At 38.5% G+C, this 27,424-nt stretch overlaps 2 protein-coding genes across 3 annotated transcripts; one reads left to right on the top strand and one right to left on the bottom strand.

Annotated features, from left to right (window-relative positions):
- Positions 1 to 342: 342 nt before the first annotated feature.
- ift20.L (intraflagellar transport 20 L homeolog) lies at positions 343 to 7,675 on the bottom strand (the record flags this gene model as incomplete). Its single annotated transcript, NM_001088666.1, is given in 5 exon segments — positions 343 to 747; positions 1,196 to 1,299; positions 2,415 to 2,500; positions 4,080 to 4,208; positions 7,616 to 7,675. Coding segments are annotated over 4 exon segments (399 nt in total). The 3' UTR covers positions 343 to 665.
- tnfaip1.L (TNF alpha induced protein 1 L homeolog) lies at positions 7,665 to 27,424 on the top strand. Of its 2 annotated transcripts, none has more exons than XM_041581837.1 (7): positions 7,665 to 7,726; positions 16,501 to 16,846; positions 17,943 to 18,112; positions 21,968 to 22,057; positions 22,906 to 22,958; positions 23,633 to 23,828; positions 24,543 to 27,424. In XM_041581837.1, exons 2-7 carry the CDS (start codon positions 16,633 to 16,635, stop codon positions 24,777 to 24,779), a joined length of 960 nt encoding a protein of 319 aa, XP_041437771.1. In that variant the 5' UTR covers positions 7,665 to 7,726; positions 16,501 to 16,632; the 3' UTR covers positions 24,780 to 27,424. The 2 variants fall into 2 exon arrangements, with proteins under 2 accessions (XP_041437771.1, XP_041437770.1); XM_041581836.1 differs by lacking the exon at positions 7,665 to 7,726 and adding an exon at positions 8,073 to 8,258.

The raw sequence follows: 27,424 nt of genomic DNA on the forward strand, positions 1-27,424 counted from the left end.
TTTATAGACATGCAGAGCCCTGCCTATAACGTCACAGTGATAATTCAAGTGGATGAGGCATAACTGAAAAGGGAATTACTTTACCTTAGGTGCGGCAAGCTGAGCTGCAGCTGCTAAGTACACACCATAAAATACGCCATCATTGCTTCATTTAAAAGATAATCCCCGGTAACATCATGGTTTTATTTACCTTTTAATTGTGCTGACTGGCTATTACTGATCCATGACTATTCATTGCAGGAAATACTCCAACATGCCTGAAGCCAGATGGGTGAGTCAATATACAAACAAGTTTAATGTATTCAAACGATGGTTTAAAAATTCAAGCATTTAGGCAGATCGTTAGAAAGTATAATAATACATTTTAATGTTTAACAGTGGTTTAAAAATAGCGTTTGATTCTCTTAAAGCTTCTTGACCGGTTACTTGCTGGAGAGAAATGTTGGTTTTGCAGTTTTTTTTATCATGAAATGTCAGACTGCAGAGAAGAAGTGGTAGGGAGTCCTGGAAAGCTCTAAACAAAATGAACATGTAATATTAAGGAATGTTTTTATTGAACGTCCAACTGGTATTGCAATGAGATGTGGGTACTGAGGAGAGATCCTTGCTGGGAAAATAAAGCGACCCACAGAGTCAGTCAGAGCAATCAAGGCTTGCGAGTGATGCTATTTCTGGAGGTTAAATTGATCAATAAATTCATTTTGCTCAGCTTCCACTTTACACAGAGCGTCGTATTCTATTCGGTACCTGCAAGAGAGGAACGATAAGCGTTTTTTTGTCCAGGAAGCTTATAAATATGGCTGTGCCATCTCCCATCATGTGCTACATAAAGGGGTGCCTGGCCAAACTGAATTAGAATCAATGTGACTTTTTTTTGCAAAACAAGGAAGTAAAATTTCTTTAAGTGCTCCTAAAATGAGCATTAAGAGACATGCTCTTGCACTCCCTAGGGTCAAGAATGATCCTGCATATGGCTAGGATTACACAAACGATTCCGGCGCGCTGCGACAAAACACGGATCAGTCGAGTCGGATCAACGCAGCGACACCATGCGACAATTCTATCTCTCACTTTATTTTTGCCGCATGCGTTTTGTCGCAGTGCGTCGGATCGTGCCGGAATCAGTGTAGTCCTAGCCTATCTTTTAACTATGTAGATACACAGCTGTTCTATTCAGAAACAGGTCAATACATACCTTTCTAGTTGCATTTTCTTCTCTGCTATTAAGGCATATAGTTGCTGCTGCTGGGCTTCTCTTTGCTTTGCTATAGATTTTAACAAGTTCCGGGCACCTATTGCCTTTAACAAAATAAACACACTGCAAACAGTCAGTTGATAACGGTGCAGTGAGATTACCCAGCAGTATTCTAGACATAGTATTTCCACGGCTGCTTGATTGCTACGCTCTGACCCAGGTATATTGCTAACAGTTGCAGAGAATAGCTGCAGAGAAGAGCAGCATAACAAACAAAGATATAACAGCTCAAATACAGGTATAGGATCCGGAAACCCGTTCTCCAGAAAGTTCAGAATTACGGAAAGGTTGTCTTCCAGACGGGTATATTTATCAAAGAGTGAAGTCAGAGATCGCCATTGTCTTCTAGAGTGAAATTCTGCCACTCTCAATTCATTTCTATGGGATTTTTAAAGGCGTATTTATCAAAAGGATGAACTTTCGCTTTCACCCATTGATAAATACTCTTTTAAAAAATTCCATAGTGGTGGAATGTCACTCTAGAGGACTGTGGCGATCTCTGACTGATAAATATCCCCCATAGACTCCATTTTATCCAAATAATTCAAATTTTGAAAAATGATTTCCTTTTTCTCTGTAATAATAAAACAGTAGCTTGTACTTGATCCCAACTAAAGATTTAATTAAACCTTATTGGATGCAAAACCAGCCTATTGGGTTTATTTAATGTTTACATGATTTTCTAGTAGACTTGGGGCATGAAGATCGAAATTACGGAAAGATATGTTATCCGGAAAACCCCAGGTCCCGAGCATTCTGGATAACAGGTCCCATACCTGTACCACAATCATCAAAACTGTATACTGGTCTGATGTTGTCTTAGAATACTACCGTTATGTTTCTAACTCACAAGTATATTTTGTGTTTCTAAAAATGCAAAATGTGAGAAAACTGTATGGGGCCAATTCATTAACTTTGAGTGAAAGATTCGAAGTAAAAAAACTTGAGTTAAGTCCAGGGGGCAGAGGACAGCCATGCCAACATGAAGATGCTGAACTTCACAGATATTACAACCTGTAGTAAGTAGTCAGAGGTGTAGGCATGTCCTTCAGTCATTCGTAACAGCCCTTGGGGTGTGTCAGACAAAATGTGTACAGTATGTGATCGCTTCCACTAGAAAACCTATTTCATTCAATGGCATAAACATTGATACCCTTACCTTCATTTTCTCGTTTTCGGTTTCTTTAGCTAACTCATCAACAAGCTCAATTAGTCCACCCACTACTTTCTGAAAATGTCCTATTTCTAAAAAAGAAAAAAAAAGTTAGTATGTAAGGAATGCAATTTGCATCTGACACGCACTGCGATTTTTTTTATATGAAGCACAGATATGCAGCCTTCCAACTGTCACTTGCTATTAAAGACAGCTGACAAGAGGCTGTGAAGTATTCCCTAAATAAAGTCATGGATCCAAGAGAAGCTAGCGTGATCAGCATTCTTACCTAAAATACCAGCTTTTAATACCCATGCAATAATAATGCAGCAGCATTAAGTTAACTTTTAGGGGCACATTTACTAAGGGTCTAATATCGAGGGTTAATTAACCCTCCATATTCGACCATCGAAGTAAAATCCTTCGAATACCGAAGGCTAAGGATTTACTACAAATACTTTGATCGATCGAAGTAAAAATCGTTCGATCGAAGTAAAAATCGTTCGATCAAACGATTAAATCCTTTGAATCAAATGATTCAAAGGATTTTAATCCATCGATCAAATGATTTTTCTTCGATCCAAAAAAGCTTAGAAAACTTATGGGGAAGGTCCCCATAGGCTAACATTGTAGCTCGGTAGGTTTAAAGTGGCGAAGTATGTAGTCGAAGTTTTTTTTAAAGAGACAGTACTTCGACTATCAAATAGTCGAACGATTTTTACTTCGAATCGTTCGAATCAAAGTCGACGTCGTGGCCTATTTGATGGTCGAAGTACCCAAAAAACTGCCAAATTCTAAGTTTTTTTATATTCGAATCCTTCACTCGAGCTTAGTAAATGTGCCCCTTAGTACGTAATAGAATGGAAGTTTTTAAGCAACTTTTCAATTGGTCTTCATTTTTTATGGTATCTGAATTATTTGCCTCCTTATTCTGACTCTTTTCGGATTTCAAATGGGGGTCACTGACTCCATCTAAAAACAAATGCTCTGTAAGGCTACATACAAATGTATTGTTATTGCTACTTTTTATTAATCATCTTTCTATTCAGGTCCTCTCCTATTCATATCCCAGTCTAGAGTCCTGCAGCAGGTCGGGTACCTGACAGCACTTCCTGATTCTTGATGGTCAACGGGTCCGGGTTGCGGATAAGGTACTTGCGGGTCGGGTACCGGGTAAGAATGCGGGTTGCGGATTGCAGGTATGGGTTCCAAAAAATAGACCCGCGCAGGACTCTATCCCAGTCTCTTATTCAAATCAATGCATGGTTGCTAGGGTAATTTGGAACCCAGCAACCAAATTGCTAAAACTGCAAACTGGAGAGCTGCTGAATAAAAAGCTAAATACCTCAGAAACTACAAATAGTAAAATATGAAAACCAATTGCAAATTGTCCCAGAATATCCCTCTCTACATCATACTAAAAGTTCATTTAAAGGTGAAGGTAACCTTAAAGGCTAGTGGTATACACATGGCTTTTGTAGTCGCTAGTACTCTCTAACTATACAAGAGAGGCATAACTGAACTTTCCTTCTATGTACAGCGTGGCAACACATAACTGCGGAAATAAATGGCATCACTTTCTCAATTATAGTTCTGGTATATTTTACATTTAGTTTTTTGTTTTTTTTTACCATTTCCCACCAAGGGTATACTGAATAATAACAGACTTACTGTCTACAAAATCTCGGCACTCCTCCTTTAATTCGGTTGTTTGCTGGGAGACGTCGGGGTCCAAGATACGCAATTTGTTCAGCTCATCAAAGTGCAGCCCCGCGTCAGATAAGGAGTCCCTGGCCATTGCTGTGAGTACAGATTATTTGGTTAAAAAATTTTAATAGTGTAAGACTTTTCTTCAATCAATGGAGCAGCCATGCTAAAATCCCTACCCAGTCACAATGGTAATTTTTTATTAGCTTTACTTTTCTATAAATCTTCATTGTATATGAACACATAGAAACTTCTCATCAGACTTAAACAAAAATGGTAGCCAGGATACCACAGAAAACAAGGAACTGCTTGACTTTTACCACAAAATAACTAAACATATCTGAACTATGTGTTTGGTAACTGCATCAAGCTGTAATGCAGCCAGATTCCATAGCGCATTATACTGAAAAAGGAAATACCACAGACTAAAGAATGCAGGACAAAGTTAATAAATAAAGGATTATTTAAAAAAAAAAACTGGCTTTAGTAGGAAAAGGCTCCACAAAATTAACTGTAAAATAGTCCAAACCCAATTCATTATAGTACAGGTATGGGATCCAGAAACCGGTTATCTAGAACACTCTGAATTACGGAAAGGCTATCTCACATAGACTCCATTTTATCCAAAAGTGCAATTTTTTTAAAATTATTTCCTTTTTCTCTGTAATAATAAAACAGAACATTGTACTTCATCCAAACTAAAGGTGGCCATAGACGCACAGATATTGTACGAAACAAATTTTTGTGCGATATTCGTTGCGTGTATGGTGGGAAAAGAGCCGACCAATATCGGCAGAAGACTTGAATATCAGTCGGCTCGGCGATCGGCCTGGACGGAAAATTTTGATCGGGTGCCTTTGAAGGGACCCAAACATCCGGCATTGTTAGTGCTAAATCGGCAGATACAGGTAGAATTCTATTGTTTCTACCTGTATATCTACCTGTATATTTGACGATTCAGCTCTACACGTGTGTATTGAAATGAACGATCTTTCTTGGGAAGATCTTTCCCAAGAAAGATCGTAATTGTTATGTCCATGGCCACCTTAAGATATAATGAATCCTTAATGGAAGCAAAACAAGCTTATTGGGTTTGTAATATTTACATGATTTTTTAATAAGGTATCCAAATCACAGAAAGATATGTTATCCGGAAAACCACAGGTTTCCGAGCATTCAAGATAACAGGTGCCATACCTGTATAGCCTTTTGTAGAATCTTAATTTTTTCCTCTTTGATAAGTATGCTGGGTTTCTGTGAATTTACAGAATAGACTGTGAGTTTAGTCAGAAGGTTCTGCAATCTGCAGTTATTTGCGTTCCCAACACTGCCTGCTTGCTTACCCACGCCTCTGAGCTAACACTATCTAATCTCTCAGTAACTCCTGTATGCAGCTGCTGTTCTCCATAACCTCATAATAACAAGTTACACTTCAATACTCCCGTTGATGTGGGACCATGACAGCATTATGAAGGCAATGGAGTAAGAGTTACTGATGGATCACAGGAGCCAGCCCGATAGCAGACCTTTGACTCAAACATGCCCTCTCCTAGTCTGCTGGCATTCAACCCTCCCTGAAATTAGAAGGAACGTTTTTTAATTTAATCAGACTAAGAAATCAGAAAAGCCAATACTGCTATTTGGTTTCCCCAAATCAATCTATTTGCCCCTGCTTCTCCTCGCTGTTCACCAGATAAATCTCTTTAAGAACTACAAATCCTGCTATTTGTTGGGTTGTGAAGCTCTCTGTCCATTTCACCCAGCACTCGCCTGCTGCCTATGTGGCAACTGAAAATGATGCATGGGAAAGATTTCTTGTGGGTATCTTCTGCATCTGAGAAGAAACTACAGTTATGGGAGCAGTCTCATGTTTTACTCTTGAGATGCCACTGTCCATGAATACCAACCTTTCACAGGAGCCTATTAATGGGCATGCTCCTACTAGTCATCTGTACAGAAAGTCAGCTCCAAAATATGACATTTCTAGGTCAAAGGGCTGATATTAAAAGATTAAAAAACTGTAAGGCCTGACATAATTCTAATTTAACTATATCTTCAGTAATACAAGGTATGCTGGGAAATCATCAATATAGTTTTAGGTCAGCAGGCGAAAAAAACAAAAGCATTACAAATAGGAACCAAGTAAAGATCTGTGTAAAAGTCATGTAACCAGGAACACCAGAAAGTGGCACAGCTACAACAGACTGTTTTCCTAAATCTTAACATTTTTGCAATATATAGTGAATAAAGTACCCCCTCTTGTAAAATATAAGGATATTATAAGTTATCACTTCGGCCTTGTGTTTTTATACAGGTCATGGAACTCAGAGGTAACTTCTAATATCCTCATATTTTGCAACTGGGGGTACTTTATTTATTATAATACACAAGTTTCAGTGAGTCATGTGACAGAAATGACATCAGAACTCATCGTTTATAACTGATGACATCAGAACTCACTGTGTATAAGGATATAATTCATGGCTTTTGTGTCTTATAAGGATATAATTTACAGGATATTCATGGCTCTTGTATATTATATAGTGAATAAAGTACCCCCACTTGTAAAACATAAGAATATTATTATAAGTTACTGAGGAGTTCCATGACCATATAAAAACATGAGGCTGAAGTATATATAGTGAATAAAGTACCCCCTCTTGTAAAATATAAGGATATTATAAGTTACCAAGGAGTTTCATGACCATATAAAAACACGAGGCCGAAGGCAACAGGGGGTACTTTATTTATTATAATACACACGTTTCAGTGAGTCATGTGACAGATATGACATCAGGACTCATCATTTATAAGTGATGACATCGGAATTCACCATTTATAACTGATAACATCAGAACCCACCATTTATAAGGATATAATTTACAAGATTCATGGCTTTTGTGTATTATATATATATATAAATATATATATCGACCAGAGAAGATCATTCTTTATATGCACAGTGGTTACATGTTTCTGAGACAGTTTAGTTCTCCTTAACTAGTCTTGTTAGCAGCTTGAGTGTAATACATTAACATCATTACAGATCTTTACAGTTCAGAAAGAAGGCAGACAGTATCCAGTGCATTCATCTTTCAGATGTGATGGAGGAGAGATGTGTAATGTATTATTAATCCCACGTCAGATAGGTGCAAGGCTAGTAATGTTCCAGGCTAGTAGCCTCCACCTGTTGTTGGGCTGTCTCCAACTCCCAGTCCCACATCTGGCCGCCTGTGGAGCTGTCAATCAGTAAAAGCTGCACTGTTAAATACTGAGTATGTCTGAGAAAGCAGAATGCAACACCAAGGGCATTTTCAAGAGCTAGTCACCCTTAGCAACCAATGAGATGTTTGTTTTAAACAGCGGCTCAGAAAATGCCACCTGCTGATTGGAAGCAATGAGTAACTAGCTCGGTAACAAACTTCCCACCGCTACTTTCATTACGTTCTTTCAAGTCCCTACAGCTGTCGCGTTTACTGCCCTATACCAGTTGCTTTTACCGTTCAGTCGTCTCCCGCTTCAGCTGCCACGGATACAACTCGCTGGTGTTTACAGACGTCATTTCCGGGGACACATCTGGGTTCCATAGTGACAAAGCGGAAGCAAAGCCTGTAAGCGCCATATCACATGCTGGCAAAACATTATTGCGCTGTTGCGTTTCGCGGGACGCAGGCACATATCACGCCAATTGAGTATATATTTATTACTGGAGGTATTTTAAAACAGGTCTACATCTATCATTGTAAAAGCCCACGGCCTTCAAACCAGTATTCTGGTAATGTCAGCTGGTATTAAACCTCCTCCTCTCTGCAAAGTTCTAAGCCAAAACTAGGAACAGCAGCGTGACATTCCGGCAGTTTCGTTTTTCTTTACGTCGAATGCGTAAAGCGATTTGGCTGTGGCGTAGGTCCCAATAGACTACTACGACATTTCCCAGTATTCCCGGCGCTGGGCGGCTCCGAGACTGCCTCTAATCTGATAGTGAGGGCAGGTTGCCGTGGCGACAAGTTGCGGAAGTGACCTCAGCCTGTGGAAAAGATGGCGGAAGAACTGTGGAAGTGAGGCAAGCCCGTATCGCATAGAGCTGGTTGTTGTAGCCCCAGTCGGTGCAGGTGTGTGTCGGACAGAGGATGCAGCGCGCAGGTACGGCTCACTGGCTTTTTGACATTGTGGGGGCTTGTTACCAGCCGCACGTAACTAACGTGACTGTATGGGGTGGGTCACATGCTCAGCTCCTTGTTATTTAGCACAGTGTGAAGAGACCGTGCCAGGAGAGGGATTAGTAGTAGTAGTAGTAGCTGGAAAAGGAAACAGTGACACAGGCAGACATATTAGTAGTGGGGCTGTGGCAGTGACGATTATACAGGAAGTGTGAGGGTGACACTGGCTGGGGCGACTGTATGTGCCTCAGGGCTGCAATGGCATAATGGGCTCAGGGTTGCCAGGTTTACCTTTCAAAACCAGCCAAAGACTATAAAAAAAATAGCCATTTAAAAAGTAGCCCAAAAATAGCCCTATTTGAAAGATCGGAATAAAAGAAAGTAAAACAATAAGGGTATCAAATCAAATAAGCGTCTGGAATTTTCCAATAACTTTTCTACATTAAAGTGGACGTTATAAAAATTTTCCCTGTAAGTTTGGACATATTTCTATAGACATGAAAAGGTGCTTAACAGTACAATTTATATATATATATAATACACAAAAGCCATGAATATCTTGTAAATTATATCCTTATAAACGGTGAGTTCTGATGTCATTAGTTATAAACAGTGAGTTCTGATGTCATTTCTGTCACATGACTCATTGAAATTTGTGTATTATAATAAATAAAGTACCCCCAGTTGTAAAATATGAGGATAAGTACCCCCAGTTGTAAAATATGAGGATATTAGAAGTTACCTCGGAATTCCATGACCTGTATAAAAACACTCGGCCTTCGGCCTCGTGTTTTTATATGGTCATGAAACTCCTCGGTAACTTATAATATCCTTATATTTTACAAGAGGGGGTACTTTATTCACTATATAATACACAAAAGCCATGAATATCCTGTAAATTATATCCTTATAAACGGTGACTAGTGATGTCATCAGTTATAAACGGTGAGTTCTGATGTCATTTCTGTCACATGACTCACTCAAACTTGTGTATTATAATAAATAAAGTACCCCCAGTTGCAAAATATAAGGATATTAGAAGTTACCTCGGAGTTCCATGACCTGTATAAAAACACTCGGCCTTCGACCTCGTGTTTTCATATGGTCATGAAACTCCTCGGTAACTTATAATATCCTTATATTTTACAAGAGGGGGTACTTTATTCACTATATAATACACAAAAGTCATGAATATCTTGTAAATTATATCCTTATAAACGGTGAGTTCTGATGTCATCAGTTATAAACAGTGAGTTCTGATGTCATTTCTATCACATGACTCACTGAAACGTGTGTATTATAATAAATAGAGTACCCCTGTTGCAAAATATGAGGATATTAGAAGTTACCTTTAGAGTTCCATGACCTGTATAAAAACACTCGGCCTTCGACCTCGTGTTTTCATATGGTCATGAAACTCCTCAATAACTATATATATATATATATATATATATATATATATATATATATATATATATATATATATATATATATATATATATATATATATTGTATATATAACACAGACACACATCTCTCAATCCCAGCAAACAGGAACACACTATACAATGGACGTACACACACACACACACACACACGCGCGCCATACATTCATACAATTCTAGCTGACAGGGGCACTTTCAAACATACACAAACTGTGCTATGTACTTATTTAAACATACACTGTACACAAAACACAATACATGCAGGAAAATTAAAAGGGCTGTACAGAAAACACCAAGGACATGTCCACAGTACCTCAGTCTCAACCACCCCCCCCCCCCCTAATATCTCCAATTCACTCCAGAGTCCAATTCCAGCCGCACAAAATTGGGCGCCATTTCATTTTAAAAACAGACCAATTTGGCAGTAAACCCGCCAACCTGGCAACCCTGAAAAGGGTGTCTGTGGAATGATGACAGTAGGATAGTGTGGTGTTAAAGGTGTGGTTCCCCTTAAAGTTAACTTTTATTATATTCTAGAGTAGCCAATTCTATTCATCTTTTCAGTTGGTCTTTCTTATTTTATAGTGTTTTAATTATGTGGGTTATTATTCTCTCCAGCTTTTAAAAGTGGGTCACTGACCCTTTTGAAAAAACAAATGCCCTGTAATGGCAGGGGCATATTCAGTGAGATTTAGTCGCCTGTTGACTAATCGACTCTTCTTCAGGGTGACAATCTCCCCGAACTGCCTTCCGCCTGCTAAAATAAAAAAATCGCCTGCTGCAATGCACTCGTGGCAATTCAATTTCTGAAGTTGCCCGAAGTTTCCTCATGAGGCGACTTTGGAAAACGAAGCGCGGTGTGTGCATTGCCGCAGGAGATTTTCATTATAGCCAGCGGAGGGCAGGGGGAAGGCAGTTCGGGAAGATTGTTGCCCCGAAGAAGAGGAGATTAGTCGCTGGGCCGACTAATCTCCCTGAATCTGCTTGTGTAGCCAGACCCTAAAGGTGGCCATACACGGATAGTTCCGCTCGTTTGGCGATGTCGCCAAACGAGCGGATCTCCCTCCGATATGCCCACCTTGAGGTGGGCAATATCGGGCTGATCCGATCGTGGGCCCTAGGGCCCAACGATCGGATCCTAGCGTTCACCAAACGGGCGGTCGGATCGCGGGACCGCATCAACGAACAGATGCGGCCGCGATCCGACGGGATTTTTAATCCCATCCGATCGAGATCTGGCCGACTTTCGGCCAGATCTCGATCGGGGAAGCCCGTCGGGGGCCCCCATACACGGGCCAATAAGCTGCCGACACGGTCTGTCGGCAGCTTTTATCGGCCCGTGTATGGCCACCTTAAAGGAGGAAACAGATTTCTTTTAACACTTCATTTTGAAATATAACATAGGATTAGACATGATGTACATTTCTCCGGTCACAATGGGACTTCTGTTCTGATAAACTTCAGTCACTCTTTACTGCAAGTTGGAGTGATATCCCCCCCCCACCCAGCAGCCTAACAACAGAACAATGGGCAACTAACCAGATATCCGCTATCTGACACCTCTGCTGAAAGATTCAGGTGCCTGAACTGATAGTGGTTCAATGGGCTAATAGCACTGCTGCTAGTGTCCTGAATTTTAGCAAGTGGGTGAATAAGCAAAACTGTCTATACTACCCCCCAATAATTTAGGGTGACCAGGCATTTCTCTGCCAGCTAAAATACACTATGGAAAACCTGTCCCGTTTACCATTAGCCTCAATAAATTAGTACAGTAAAGCATATATACACACAGTATTCACTTCTAAATATTGTTACACTGGTTTCTATGAACAATATCTCCAGATCATAAATACATTATACAACGAGGGCGAGAAGTAGTGGCACCCGAAATACGTTTAATACTTTAGCCCCATATACAATAAATACATTGAGAGGCAGTGGAACTTTAGACTCAAATACATTAAATACAATGAGGAGCTATGATTTATGACATCCCGGACCCCCTCACCCGTACAAAAAAAACAGGTTTCCTGAAGGCTGCAGAAGATTTGAGCATTGTAGAGATCAAAATGAAGTCCGAAATCATTTGAATTTCTAAAGTCCATAGCCCCACCTAGTGGTAGACATGAAAATAACACCCAAGCATGAAAAACCCTGCTTTTCCTAGGGAGCACGACTTGGGTCATATTGAAGTACAATGAGAAGGAGAGAAACAATGGCTTATCTCAAAGCAGTTTCATCCTGGAGTGCTGGTTTCTTCTAAAAGCTCAGAATCAGACACAATGCACTGAATTGGCTGCCTCCAAACCAATGTTACACCTAAAAAAATACATTGGTTCTAGTAAATAAAATTTAAAAGTAAAGTGAATTATTTCCAACGCAAACCATGTAATTTAGAAATAAAAAGTAAACCATAAAAATCACAGAAAATGACAGAATCCATTTACCTAAAGTAGCATAAAAATCTGCTGATTTTATACAAATGTATATATTTGGAAATGTTTTTTATCAGCCTTTTCATGTGGAAAAGTAAATACACCACATGGCAATTTTATCACCAACATATTTCAACATATATTTGATCTTTAACAATATTTGGGGGCCGATTCACTAAGCTCGAGTGAAGGATTCGAATGAAAAAAATTTGAATTTCGAAGTATTTTTTGGGTACTTCGACCATCGAATTGGTTAAATTCGTTCGAATTCGAACGAAATCGAACGTTTCGAACGAAAAATTGTTCGACTATTCGACCATTCGATAGTCGAAGTACTTTCCCTTTAAAAAAAACTTCGACCCCCTACTTCGGCAGATAAAACCTATCGAAGTCAATGTTAGCCTATGGGGAAGGTCCCCATAGGCTTGCTAAACTTTTTTTGATCGAAGGATTTTCCTTCGATCGTTGGATTAAAATCCTTCGAATCGTTCGATTCGAAGGATTTAATCGTTCGATCGAACGAACGGTTAGCGCTAAATCCTTCGACTTCGATATTCGAAGTCGAAGGATTTCAATTCGAGGGTCGAATTTCGAAGTATTTTTAACTTCGAAATTCGACCCTTAGTGAATCTGCCCCTTGATCTTTACTGATTGAAAAAAGTTAATGTAATATAACAAAAATCATTTGCCATTATTTAAATAAATGCAAATTTCACATGTGGAAAATGGAAGTTCTTCCCTACATGTATCACCAGCCTCAGACATTTAGATGCATATTTATTATGTGGTGTAAAAAACAGAAGAATAATTCACACATCGCCAGGCATCGTCATGTAAAAATTGTCTTTTTTTTTATTTATTTTTTTATTGTTTTTTGCACACCTTTTCTTTGAGCAATTTCCGCCGGAACTTACTTACAATGGTCCGAAGCAGGGATGTTCAATAGCACTTTTTTTTTTTTCTTGGTGAATTTAATTTTACACGGCATCATACATATGCCTCTAATTTTGGTTTACTCTGGTGCTAAAATGTGTGGAATTATGATGCCTAGAATGTTTTCTCTGATGCCTTTAGAAAAAAGGTTGAAGATGCCTATGTGTCTGGGGAAAGGTTTTAAAAAGATTTGTAAAAAACTTGTATGGAAGATCATCTACAAGAATTCAAGCAATTGCCAACTTGCACAGGCCCGGCTGTCTTAAGCTGGCCATAGATGTAAAGATTTTTAAAAGATCTTTTCGTTATCGTTAGACCAAGCTTATCTTGAAACGATCGTTTAAAGGAGCAGTAACACCAAAAACTGAAAGTGATTTAAAATAATGATAAAATATAGTGGTGTCCTGCACTGGTAAATCTGGTTTGTTTGCTTCAGAAACTCTACAATAGTTTATATATTCAAGCCGCTATGTATCCATGGGGGCAGCCATTTAAAGCTGAAAAAGGAGAAAGGGCACAGGATACACAGCAGATAACAGATGAGCTCTGTAGTAAACAATGTGATTTATCAGAACTTATGTTATCAACTGTGTATCTTGTGCTTGAATGGCTGCCCCCATGGCTACACAGCCGCTTGTTTATATAAACTATAGAAGTGTTTTTGAAGTAAACACACCAGTTTTACCAGTGCAGAGGAACAGTACATTATATTGTCATTACTTCTAAATACTTACATTTTTTGTTGTTACTGTTCCTTTAAATGTATGATTTGTCCATCAACTAAAAAGACCATTTCAAGAGATGTTGTCTAGTTGAAGCCAGGAAAACTGAGGGGAGCAAAATTATTTGTTTCATTAGGTTTTGTGGTGCAGTAAGTTAATGTTTATGTTTAGTATACGAAATACTGCATTTCTAGCCTTATTCTATTTTAAGCTGGCCATAGATGCAAAGATCAGATCGTACGAATCATCGAACGATCAGACTTATCAGACTTCCCGACCTGCCACTAACCTTTCAGATCAAATAAAGTAGAAAAAGAACAGATCAGCAGATTTTCTGCCCCTACAGCAATCGTACGAAAGCTATGTCCGACAAAAGCTGGTGACAGTCTCCCACTGAAGATTGTCAGATCGGCAATAGACACACAGATATTATCGGCAGCTGACAGAAATTTTTCAACCTGTCCGATCGACTGAATGACCGATCGGCATGGCACGACAGATGTCGGGACACTCCACGCACGATCCGAAAATCGTACGAATCGAGGATTCATGGGATCGGATCTTTGCTTCTATGGCCAGCTTTAGACTTTAGTTCCCCTTTAAAGAGATAATTTCCAATGCAGGGGGTGCTTTGACGTCCTTGTACTGTAGGAATATGCAGTGTAGCTTTGCCTGCAATGTACTTCCCTCACTGTACAGACAAATCACAACTTCAAGATGGCAGAACACTTCTGATTCATAGCAGAGCACTATGCTCTTTATTGTGAGTCCCGTCTGATACGTGTTGGCATTCAGCTGATATTCTCAAGATGGAGTTTAGCTTCTATTCTACATCCATTTGCAGCACCCTTGTGCTATAAACCCCCTGTTTTTTTAACTGTGGGTCTCCAGAACTAACCCTCCCAATTTTCTTCAATATAAAATAGAGAATATAAAAGAGAAATAGCATGATGTAGTCCAGCACCATATGAGGACTGAAGGTTACAAAGCAAGAACCCAATGTGCTTGTTTTGCTGTTGTTAAAAAAAAAAAAAAAAAAAAGGTTGTAGTCTTGTTTGACTCAAGAATCTTTTTTTTTTTTTTTCTTCTTCTTTTGCTTCCTTTACATCATGTGAGTGCTGCTTATAAAATAGCCGGAAGCAGGATGACTGATTTATCTAAACTGTGATTTCCAGTTTTTAATTTTAGATCGTGAGGTTCCTCCCTTGGGTTTTGTAGGAAATGCCGTTCCATTGAAATCAAATGTAACTGGAATGTTCTGCCTATCTGATGTCACTTGCTGAATTATTCCCTGAAGTGGCCTGATTATCCATACCAGTTGTTCGTTGGCTGGATTAAATTCAAGTGATGTCATTTGAGGAAGTCTATAAACTCTTTCATTCAACAGGGGTGATAGAAATCCTATGTAGAACATGTTATTCTCATAGACAATAATGTATTGCATTATAAAGGCAACAGAGGAGTCGTGCACAAACACAAAAGGCATTTAACGTGTATGTTCACGCATTTTTTTTTTTTTAGCCACAGATTGTGACACAAACACTCAACATTTTGGGGTACAATCCAACCTTTGTAAAAATGCCATGCTGTCATCTAAGTATGTTTTGGCCTCTGTACTAACTCTTCTGCAATATTACTAGAAAAAAAGAGCTAAAATGTTATTGCTCTTTTCATTTTTTCCTGTTTTATCTGGATTCACTTGTGTTCTTAGACTTAAAGGGATACTTTACTTTTTCCAAAACACGTCAGTTAACAGTGCTGCTCCAGCAGATTTCTGCACTGAAATCCATTTCTCAAAAGAGCAAACAGATTTTTTGAAATTTGATTTTGAAATTTGACATGGGGCTAGACATATTGTCCGTTTCCCAGCTGCCCCCAGTCATGTAACTTGTGCTCTGATAAACTTCAGTCACTGTTTACTGCTCTACTGCAAGTTGGAGTGATATCACCCCTCCTCCCCTGCAGCTTAATGACAGAACAATAGGAAGGTAACCAGATAGCAGCTCGCCTACACAAGATAACATCTGCCTGGTAGATCTAAGAACAGCACTCAATAGTAAAATCCAGGTCCCACTGCAACACATTCAGTTACTACATTAAGTAGGAGAAACAACAGCCTGCCAGAAAGTATTTCCATCCTAAAGTGCTGATTCTGAAATCACATGGCCAGGCAAAATGACCTGAGATGGCTGCCTGCACACCAATATTACAACTAAAAAAAATACACTTGCTTGTTAAGGAATGAAATTTTATATTGTAGAGTGAACTATTTGCAGTGTAATTTAGAAATAAAAGCTACATCATAAAAATCAAGAGAGAATTCCTTTAATCCAAGCGCTGTCCCTTATGAACATTAATGGCTCATTTGCACATTAGTTGTTGGGCTGACTTGCTGTTCAAGGGTCACAGAGCAGTGAAAGAAGGATGAAATGAAGCAGCTTTCAATTCCACTGTTATCAACACAATGATATCACAGTACAAGGGTTGCCTCTAAAGGAATTTTAGGTGTCTAGACATTTATGTATCCCTCTTCACTCTTGCCGGGTATTCTGGCATTGACAAACCAGGCAATTTTGTGTGTTTTGTTGGCCGGATCTAAATTTCACCCTAAATGGCCTTCAGGTTGCACTGGTATGAGCCACAGCGTGGGAGCCTCTGCTTTAATTACATTTGTTTTACTATCATTGCAGATTTCCAGTTGGAATAAGTTAGCAGGCTGTTGATCCCTGCTAACTACAAGGGTCCTTGCTGTGCACCATCCAACCACGGCAGCACACGTGAAGCCCACAGTGTGTAGAGTTGTCGTCTATTTGCAGCGAGAGATGTCAGGAGATACTTGCTTGACAGCTGTGTGCCCGGCCTCTGGAGCCAAACCTAAAACGTACAGCTTCAAAGGAGGATGTTTAGGAAATAAGTACATACGGCTAAATGTGGGGGGCTGCTTGTATTATACTACAGTGCAGGTACTCACAAGACACGATACTATGCTCAAAGCCATGTTCAGTGGGCGCATGGAGGTTCTGACAGACAAGGAAGGTAAAATCTATTTATTTTCTCTGAGATATGATAATACAGTACAATTATTAAGACACAAGTAGTCTCCTCTTGGATGCATGGATGACACAGTGCTAAAAATTGAATTTCTCTCCAGATTTACAGTAAAACACTTTAAACCATTTGTATATAGATGCATAAAATGTGGTTCTGGAATTCAGTTTCAGCACTTTGCAAAACACACTTTTCAGTGCCAGTGGCACAGGTGTCAGAAAATTGTGTAGAACCCAGCTTCGATGGTGAACGAATAGTGATTATGTAGGCAGTTTTACAAGCTTATACTGGTTTCTTCACACATTTCCTATACACTTAGTGGAGTTCTTCAAGTCCATTGAAGTCCCTGTATTATGATTTTGGATTAAATGGTGGTACCCAGGCATATATACTATTGGAATTTATGCCAAAGATGAACAGCAGTGTTCGTTTAAAAACACAGCTTTACAAATAGGCTTTTCATGTCATGCCAAATTTGATACAGCTTGTTTGTTTGGACATAAAAATTAAATCTAGGCTTTCTATATTTATACCCTATAGTTTTCCATGGTCATCTAAGTGACACAATGAGAGAATGTAGAATGCATAAATTGCCATTGGCTCAGCAATAGGTGTCCTGAACTGCCTACAAATTCCTATGTTTCCCCAACAACTCACCAACAGTGTGCAGTGTTCTCACCAGCAAAAAAGTACTCCATTATTTAATTAATGTTAGTGTTAATGTTTGCAACCCAGCAAAACCGCCTGTTTTATTTGTTATCAGTATCCAGGAGCCTAATTCCACACACTCCGCACTTGATTCTCTTTATATTAGACTTTTACTGCGATAGATGAGCATTTCTGCTCCCTTCTAAATTTTTCATTATAGCAATACATTTTTGCCATGAAAAATGTTGACGTCTTCATATCAATTGACGTCTTTTTTTTTTTAAATGCACAAGTTTTGATGAGTCATGTGACATAAATGATGACTAGTGATGAGCGAAATTTTTCAATTTTTTTCTATTGTGGAAGTGACATAATTCTAAGGAGATGTATACATACGTACACTTTATTTTCCACATTATTTATTTTCTCTCTACAGGTTGGATTCTTATTGACCGCTGTGGAAAGCATTTTGGGAGCATTTTAAACTATCTTCGAGATGATACCATTGCTCTTCCAAAAAGCAGACATGAAATCAAGGAGTTAATGGCTGAAGCCAAATATTACCTCATTCAGGGTTTGGTAGATAAGTGCCAAACAGCACTACAGGTAATTAGATGAGCCTAGTTTTAGTCTGCATATACCCATCTACTACAGCTAAATATACTTAGAGCAAATGTTATGTACTATAGGAGACCAGCATAAGTACAGTGTGCAAGTTTAGATACACATTGCCTTGTTTTTACCCATAATGAAGCGTTTTGTCTTAAAATTCCAGCATCTGCCTCCATTACGGCCCATGTATCAGAAGATGTAGTTGTCCTGGCTCACATTTGGTGCAAGTTGCATCTAGCATATGGGGAAGTGGGGTTATATCACTTTATGGTTTGTGCATTTAAAACTGCATTTGTATCCAAATCACTGGAAGCATGTCTGGTGTGCTTGTTGAGGCAATTTGCTGCTGGAACCTTGCAAGTTTATTACAACTTCACTCATCATATTACTATACATTGCCTTTGTTAATGAAAACTATACCCCCCAAACAATGTAGGTCTCTATAAAAATATATTGCATAAAACAGCTCATATGTAAAACCCTGCTTCATGTTAACAAACCATTTTCATAACAATATACTTTTCTAGTAGTATGTGCCATTGGGTAATCATAAATAGAAAATTGCCATTTTAAAAAATAAGGGCCGCCCCCTGGGTTCATACGATTCACTGTGCACACAGACATACCAAACAAACCATACTTGTTATGTTACATGAGCCAATTAACAGACAAAGTTATGTATTTTGCTTCCACACTTCCTGTTACAGTTAGAGTTGTAGTATTTCTGGTCAGGTGATCTCTGAGGCAGCACACAGACCATCACAAATCGGGGTTCAAGGCAAGAGATATAAAAGGGCAATATTAACTCTATATATATATATATATATATATTATATATATATATATATATATATATATATATATATATATATATATATATATATATATATATATTCCAGTTTGGTAAGATTTTTTAATATGCCACTTAATATGATCTAAAATATCTGTTGCTTAAGTATTCAATTTTGGGGTATAGTTTTCCTTTAAGTCAGATAGGGTATCTATTTTTTTCTATGTGAAGTCATTTCAAAGTATTCCCCTTAGAGAATGATTTATTTATTTTTATTTATTTTTTAAGCCATTTTCTTACAACTAACTAAAGTTATGCTTTGTATCATTATAACAAACAAGGGAAAGTTGTGCTCACCACTATTTTTTAAAACCATTAGGCGGGGGTGCAATGAGGCTGTGACCACAAAATACATATAGTCAAATACAAGAGTCCTCTGCACTCAACCCATTATCAATATATTTAAGACAGAGACATTTTGTGCATACTGCTACTGAAAAATGCCTTACCCTTTAAACAACACAGGGATTGTTTGTCCATATATTGCAATATATTTAAGCTGGCCAACTACGTCAAAGTCATCCCATATCTGGCCAGTCCTATGCTCAATTTTATCTGATTCATTAAGAATTCTGTTGCTTCATTATATATTTTACAAAGGGACTTGGTTTTACCTGCAACTTAACTTGCTGCTTTCAAAGTAAACCTCCATACTCCATACTACAGGAGCAGTGACCAGCTCCATGTTGTAGCTCCCACCCTTCCCAGCTATAGTCAGGTGATCCCACTGGTGTCTAATAAAAGGGCAGCCAAGTATGGAGGTTTACTTTGAAAGCAGCAAGTTAAGTTGCAGGTAAAACCAAGTCCCTTTGTAAAATATATAATGAAGCAACAGAATTCTTAATGAATCAGATAAAATTGAGCATAGGACTGGCCAGATATGGGATGACTTTGACGTAGTTGGCCAGCTTAAATATATTGCAATATATGGACAAACAATCCCTGTTTTGTTTAAAGGGTAAGGCATTTTTTAGTAGCAGTATGCACAAAATGTCGCTGTCTTAAATATATTGATAATGGGTTGAGTGCAGAGGACTCTTGTATTTGACTATATGTATTTTGTGGTCACAGCCTCATTGCACCCCCGCCTAATGGTTTTAAAATTAGTGGTGAGCACAACTTTCCCTTGTTTGTTATAGTTTATACAGGAGCAGTGACCAGCTCCATGTTGTAGCTCCCACCCTTCCCAGCTATAGTCAGGTGATCCCACTGGTGTCTAATAAAAGGGCAGCCAAGTATGGAGGTTTACTTTGAAAGCAGCAAGTTAAGTTGCAGGTAAAACCAAGTCCCTTTGTAAAAAAATATATAATGAAGCAACAGAATTCTTAATGAATCAGATAAAATTGAGCATAGGACTGGCCAGATATGGGATGACTTTGACGTAGTTGGCCAGCTTAAATATATTGCAATATATGGACAAACAATCCCTGTTTTGTTTAAAGGGTAAGGCATTTTTTAGTAGCAGTATGCACAAAATGTCTCTGTCTTAAATATATTGATAATGGGTTGAGTGCAGAGGACTCTTGTATTTGACTATATGCTTTGTATCATTGTCATGCTGGAAAAAAAAGTTGCAACCAAGTTTTAAGTTTCTTGCTGTTGTCTTGAGGTGTTGCTTCAGTGCACTAGACCCTTTTCCACTTCAGCTTCAAAGCCTCACCTTTTTTTCCTCTGTGCATAGTGATGATCACTATGGACAAACATTTTCTTCATCCTCCAGAAACCTCTGTCTTCGCCTGGTGTTCATTTTCAAACTTCAGTCTGGCCTTTTTTGAGTTTTGCAGAGTAACCAATCAGTGGAAACCAAGAGAGTTGAAAAGCAGGAAGTAGTGTTCTGGCTATTATATTAGACATCCAGTTACTCCAGCCTTTATACATTACATTTTTGGATAACTAACTATATTGAAAGCATTTTTTATTTTGCACAGCCTATCTATTTAACCAGTTTTTATACTGAACATATCCTTATTAATCGGTTTCATAACTACAGACGAGGGCTGATTCAACAATTGTTTATATATTTTTTTCTAAGTGTTACCAATGCGTACAGCTTGTGAAAGTGTTAACCATTGTTTAGGGCTTTAGCACACGGGCAGATTTGGGGAGTCCCCTAGCAACTGATCGCCTCTTCTTTGGTGTGACAATCTCCCCAAAATGCCTTCCCCCTGCCTTTCGCCTGCTAAAATGAAAAATCGCCTGCGGCAATGCACTCGTGGCGCTTCAATTTCCAAAGTTGCCCAAAGTTTCCCCGTGAGGCAACTTTGGGCGACTGCAGAAATCGAAGCGCGGCAAGTGCATTGCCGCAGGCGATTTTTCATTTTAGCAGGCGAAAGGCAGTTTGGGGAGATTGTCGCCCCCCGAAGAAGAAGCGATTAGTCGCCAGGCGACTTTCTCTGAATCTGCCCATGTGCTAAAAAGCACTAAGATTTAACATCTGAGCTGGAATGATTTGTTTCAATGGGGAAAATATCTTTGAATCTTTTCTCTCTGCATGTTATTTGCATTGGGGAGAAAGGATTTGGATGGATATAGGTTCCCAGTGCTGCTGCTGACCTGCTCTGAACACTAATATCCCATATACCAGATTAGCTGAACACATTTTGACAAATTGACTACTTTATCAGCTTTGATAAATGTGCATGTATTTTAAAATGATTTCCTCTCAAGAGAGTTTTGATAAATTGAAAAAAACAGATCCAGCTGCTAAGGATCCTTTTAAATTCCTTTGTGCAATCTTTCATATGTAAGCACCCTGGATTTTGTATGTTCTTTCCATGTTTGTGTGTTTCCTCTGCTCTGATTTCATCCTGCAAAAGCTTCAGCTCAAATGGGTCCCACTGTGGTTTTGCTCATGTGAGTGGGGATAGTAAAACTTGTTTGTAAGCATTGATATTTCTCGTCCCTATTTCAGTTTTATTGTTACTTTTCAGATTACATTTTACCAATACTGTGTATGATAAACTGTAACATTGTATCGTCTTTTTGTTTTTTAATTTTAGGATACGAATGATACATATGAGGCAGTCTGTAATATTCCTATTATCACATCCCCCAAAGAAGAAGAAAAGCTTATTGAATCGTCTGCCAAGGTTCGTTATGTACAGTTTAATGCCAGCAAAAATGGCCTTTTTGTATCATTGCCAATTCTAAATCAGTATTTTCTGTTTGATTAAATGTAAGATTTTCTTTTTTGTGCTTAGGTTTGCCTTATTGGGCATAGTCATTTATTAAAATAATGGCAACATATGTACTAGATTTGAGCAATCAGATTAATTTTAAACTACATCCTTTACTACAATAAAAAAAAATGAAAAAGCCATTGCATGACTATGAAGATTTTCAGTCATCCAGGTCATGGTATATCTAGTATAGGTAAACAACTGGACTTGCTGAGTAATCATTGAAGACGTTTCACTGAAGAAGCTGCTCAGATGAGTAGTGAAACGTCTTCAATGATTACTCAGCAAGTCCAGCCACTGCATATTGTCTTAGAATTCATTTTAAGCTGCTTTTAACTGGCTTTACACAGGCCAGTAAAAGCTGCTGACTTGGCCCTGCCAGAGCAAGTTATCTAGCTAGGCCTGTGAATGGGCCATGCAGGACAGCTGTATCACAAATATCTATTGGGCCAGCAAAGACATGGCCAAATCAGGCAGTGATCCACTGATTTGGCAACATAATGAAAGAGCAGATCTCCAATTATATGGCCAGCTTTACCTTCTCCTATATGTTCTTTATCCTTAAATCTAGAAACATGATTTCTTTCTTGCCAAGACAGTATTATATAATATGTAGGCCATTGGAGACTGAGGAAATGTCCAATTTAACTTGATATATTCTGGGCACATTCGTCACAAGGCATATTTTTAATGTTTTTCCCCCCTTATGATTGCTAACACTATTTCACTTTTCTCTGTTTTTGGTTGCTTTCCAACAGCCAGTGGTAAAGTTGCTATACAACAGAAGCAACAACAAATACTCTTATACCAGGTTGGTTATCTTTTATTCCATTGGTTTGGTTTATTTAATTCATATTTTAATAAAGGTATTTTAGGTTTGCTATTCTGTGCTTCTTTGAAAGCTGGTTTAGTTTTCAGGTTTTGCACACGGCACAATCCAGATAAACTACGACTGCTGCTAGAGGCATGGAAAAGAAAACTGTTCCCGAGGGCTGATTCTGTTACCTGACCCCATGAAGTTAGCAATTTCATACTGTACTGACTAGTGCAGTTGTGCAGAGTAGTCTGTAACATTGGAATATGCGCATTATCCACATGCGTGTAATATGTATCCATATATGTTTACTTCTCTTGAAGAATTGCCTAAATTGTTACACTAGACCCCATAGGGTCCAATGTCAGTGAATTAAGAGGGGAAACGGGTTAGCATTTATTGCAAATCTTTTCTGATTATTAGTCTGCTGTCCTACACACTCTGGAACATTACAACAGGGTATTGATAGGTGGGTATGAATCCAAATGTGTGAAAACTGTAGCTTTGTTGACTGGTGCATGGCGTTGCAAAAATTCATAATTTTTAGGTGCACATATTCAAACTCTTTAAAATGTGTGTGTATATTTGCATGATTGACTGCAATTAATTTCAAATAAATGTAATTACTTATGGAATTATTTAAATTTATTTATTTTCTAATAAACTTTCAGCAATTCTGATGACCATCTCCTGAAAAACATTGAACTATTTGACAAGCTTTCCCTCCGCTTCAATGGGCGCGTCTTATTCATTAAAGATGTGATTGGTGATGAAATTTGCTGCTGGTCATTCTATGGTCAGGGTCGAAAGTTAGCAGAAGTCTGCTGCACTTCGATTGTTTACGCCACAGAAAAGAAGCAAACAAAGGTAAATAATTTAACGTTGATTTGGTCTTCAGTTCTACTAGGGCACATGCTGGACTTTTAAATATGTGGATTCTTATATTGTTGAAACATCGATTTTAATTTGCTTGCTATTAAACATTACACATTTGGATAGAAGATTTATACACACCTTGTTGCAGCATGATCTTGTGATTATTGGAATAGTAAAAGCAAGATTTGTAAATAGTGTAATAATAGTGCAACTGCTTTATCATGCTAAAATTAGCTTCATGTCACAGCCTTTACTTGCCAGTGTCTGTCACAGGGTTTAGCATAAACACTTTTGCAAAGCGTCTGCTCTCTAGCATTTATATAAATACACCCAAATATATACCATTTATCCAAATGCAACTATATTCATTCTTGCAAAGTCTCACGGCTCCCAGAACAACATAAGGACATTAAATATTTTGGGAACTTATAAGCACAATAAAACGGTTAACTATAGAGACTACTGAGATCTGGTGAAACCATTAATATTGGATAATGCACAATAACTAAATGGTGCTGGTAAATGGCACATGCAATGTTTATTATTTTTACTAGGTTTGGACTAAAGTTCATACAGTTGAACCAATCAATAAATGATGCTTTTGTCTGTTCATTTGAGGGGTGTGGAACGTGAGCATATCACAAGTTTTTATATGAACAGTTTGAAGGACAAGAACTTGTATGAATAAAATCTTTTCACCCATAGGTTGAGTTCCCCGAGGCACGCATCTATGAAGAGACTCTAAATGTTCTGCTATATGAGACCCCTAGAGTCCCTGACAACTCTTTGCTAGAAGCCACCAGCCGTATACGCAGCCAAGCGTCGCACAGCGAAGATGATGACGGATTTGAGCTTCGTGACAGAGTGCGTCGTATTCATGTAAAGCGATACAGCACATATGATGATCGGCAGCTTGGTCACCAGTCAGCTTACAGAGACTAACCCTGGAGTAATGAGCTTTTAAGAAATGAGGCAAAGATATTCTTTGCCTTTAGACTATTTTAGCCAGACCCTTTTTGTAGGAGCTATCATATTTAATTCTCTTGCTCCAAAGCTCTTGCACCTCAACCACTCTTCAGCATAAATCGGATCATTAGAAAGGTAGACTCACTTTTTCCCTTTTAGTGGGCTGCTCTGTATGAAAAAAACAATATGAGTAAGATGTTTCCCACAACCAAGGGTGCACAATGTTCGTCTTTCTCTGTCTTTTGTCTGAAAGAGGCAATATCAATAATCTTGCTGAGTTTCCTGATCTGAGGGTAACACTACATGTGTATTGCGTATAGGTCCATGATAAGCTGAGCCGTTGGGATTAAAGTGGGAGTTTTGGTACAAAGCTGCAGTGCAAGTGCGTGCATGTTATAAAACATTTCCCATTAGTTAAGGATTTAATCATGTTTATCTTACCATGTTACTGACCTCACAAGCTGAGACAGTCGAGTAAGTAGTGTTATTGCTTAATCTTTGTTGCCTAAGGTAGAAAGTCTGTGTGGAGTTGGCACTGCTATGTGGACACTGAAGACAAGAAGGCAATGCACAGAGTTTTATTAGAAACATGTAAGTGGCATAACATTTCAGGGAGAAAGAAGCTGCATTTCACAAATAATTAATGCCCCTGAAATGCTGTGCCTCTCTCTCATGCTTTTAAGAAGTGGCTTCAGAGTTGGGTACTTCTCTGCTGAGTGTAGTGACAGCTGTATGGCATCAGTTTGTTTTACAGTCCCTTTCTGAATAGTAGTTTTTTTTGCATTTATTTTCCCTTAAATAAACATATAGTGAAGGGTTGTAGTGCACTGCATGCTGGGATTTATACATTAACATGGTGCTGCCATATTGCAGTACAATTTATTCATCACAGATTGTAGTATAACAGCAACAATTCTTGCTTTATATAGAGCAGTCCTTCTAAGGCCAACAGTACGGCAGTGCCCTTTGTTTATAAATTCAGGTATTCAGAAATGGGATTTTCTGTGCAAACAATAGGCTGTCCTTGTAAATGTCTTTGCTCAGTCTAGATAAAATACATGCAGTAAATATGTTGTGCCCCTTTACCAGATCCTAAGAAGTTTGAAAATCCCAGTTACAAACCAAGTAACTTCGAACCATTAGATTAATGTAGATACTGTATTCAACTTTTTATTTTTGTGCTTAGTTCTGCATCATTAGGAGCATTAGCAAGTGACCCCAAATTTCTGATACAACTTAAAAACTGATCTTGTACATGTTTTTGTGGTTTTTACAACCCAGGGGTTTGCTTGGGAGCATTAGATGTGCCCATAACTTATACTGAAGCCTATCTGCCCTTACTATGAACTTATGTGACAAAACAAGAAGTTGCAACTATGATATCAAATGATACTGGCCAGGGACTGTTTTTCATTTCTGTTGAAATATATATATTTATATTGCCAAATTTCCCTCTACATAGACTGATTTTAAAACAGTGGGGACATTATTCTACACTCTAGTGACATGTGGGTTGAGAAAAATTAGTCCCTAACCCTCTGTGCTCTCCAACTTATATACGGCCGCCATGATGTCCGGTAGGGGGCGGGGCACGCCAGCGCACTGGTATATAAAAAGAAGGGTGCCTAGCGCAAGTGGGGCTCTAGGAGGTTGCAAACTTTGTGCAGATGTTGACCCGAACCCAGGACTTCGGGTCAGCCTGCACATCACTACTGGACTCCTCTATAATGCACCATTAGCTTCTGAGTGGGTGATTCATTAATAATTAAAAAATAACTCCTATAAATGCCATTGTGATTCACAGTGCTCATAGGCAGGACCTCTCAGGGGTAGTTGGTTTCAGACAACCCTGTCTAGTACTTAGAAAAAGAACTTTGCTTTTTCTTATTTTGAAAGTGGAATGCCCTCTGTGTATAAATTATGCAGCACAATAAGTCTTATAAACCACTGTCACCTCAGTAGCCCAGAGCATAACTGTAACATACATATACAAGATCTCAAATTGTTATCATTGGGAGCCATACTCTATAGAGAGTGCTTTATTGCCAACCTTGTCCAATCACATCCTAGTCTTAATCTTTTTTTTTTTTTTTAATTATTATTATTAATTGCTTGTTTTGATTTTGCTGTTGGAGTTATTTAAACGTTCTGAGTGAAGTAGGGTTGCTACATGATGCAGTTGACTTGCGAGTTGCCATTTGCAGCTTTTATTACCTTGTCTCTTATCGGTAACACAGTGAAGCTCAAACGCTGCACTTTTAATATGGCTTTATTAGGATGGTCCAAACATTTCTACATTTGGGCTTCCAAAATCTACAGATTTGACTTCTAAATGGACTTAAAGAGAACACTATATTGAACATATGCAGTAGAATGTAGATTTTAGCTGTGTTGTCAAAGGTTGGGCTGTTTGTACCTTTTCAGACAGGCTCCATCTACTTTGTCACATGATATTATGGTATGGGTGAGCCCGGCACATCTGGGGTAAAAAAAAAAGGTGGGGGAGGCAAAGTTTGCAATGTTTAGTTTCCCCTAGCAAGTTTGTTTTCTTGCAGCTGGACAGTAAATTGTGCCTTCTGGTTGGATGCTTTGGGTTACTAGACCTGTAGCAAAATGTGCAA

The sequence above is a fragment of the Xenopus laevis genome, chromosome 2L (genome assembly GCF_017654675.1).
Source record: "Xenopus laevis strain J_2021 chromosome 2L, Xenopus_laevis_v10.1, whole genome shotgun sequence".
Taxonomy (NCBI): domain Eukaryota; kingdom Metazoa; phylum Chordata; class Amphibia; order Anura; family Pipidae; genus Xenopus; species Xenopus laevis.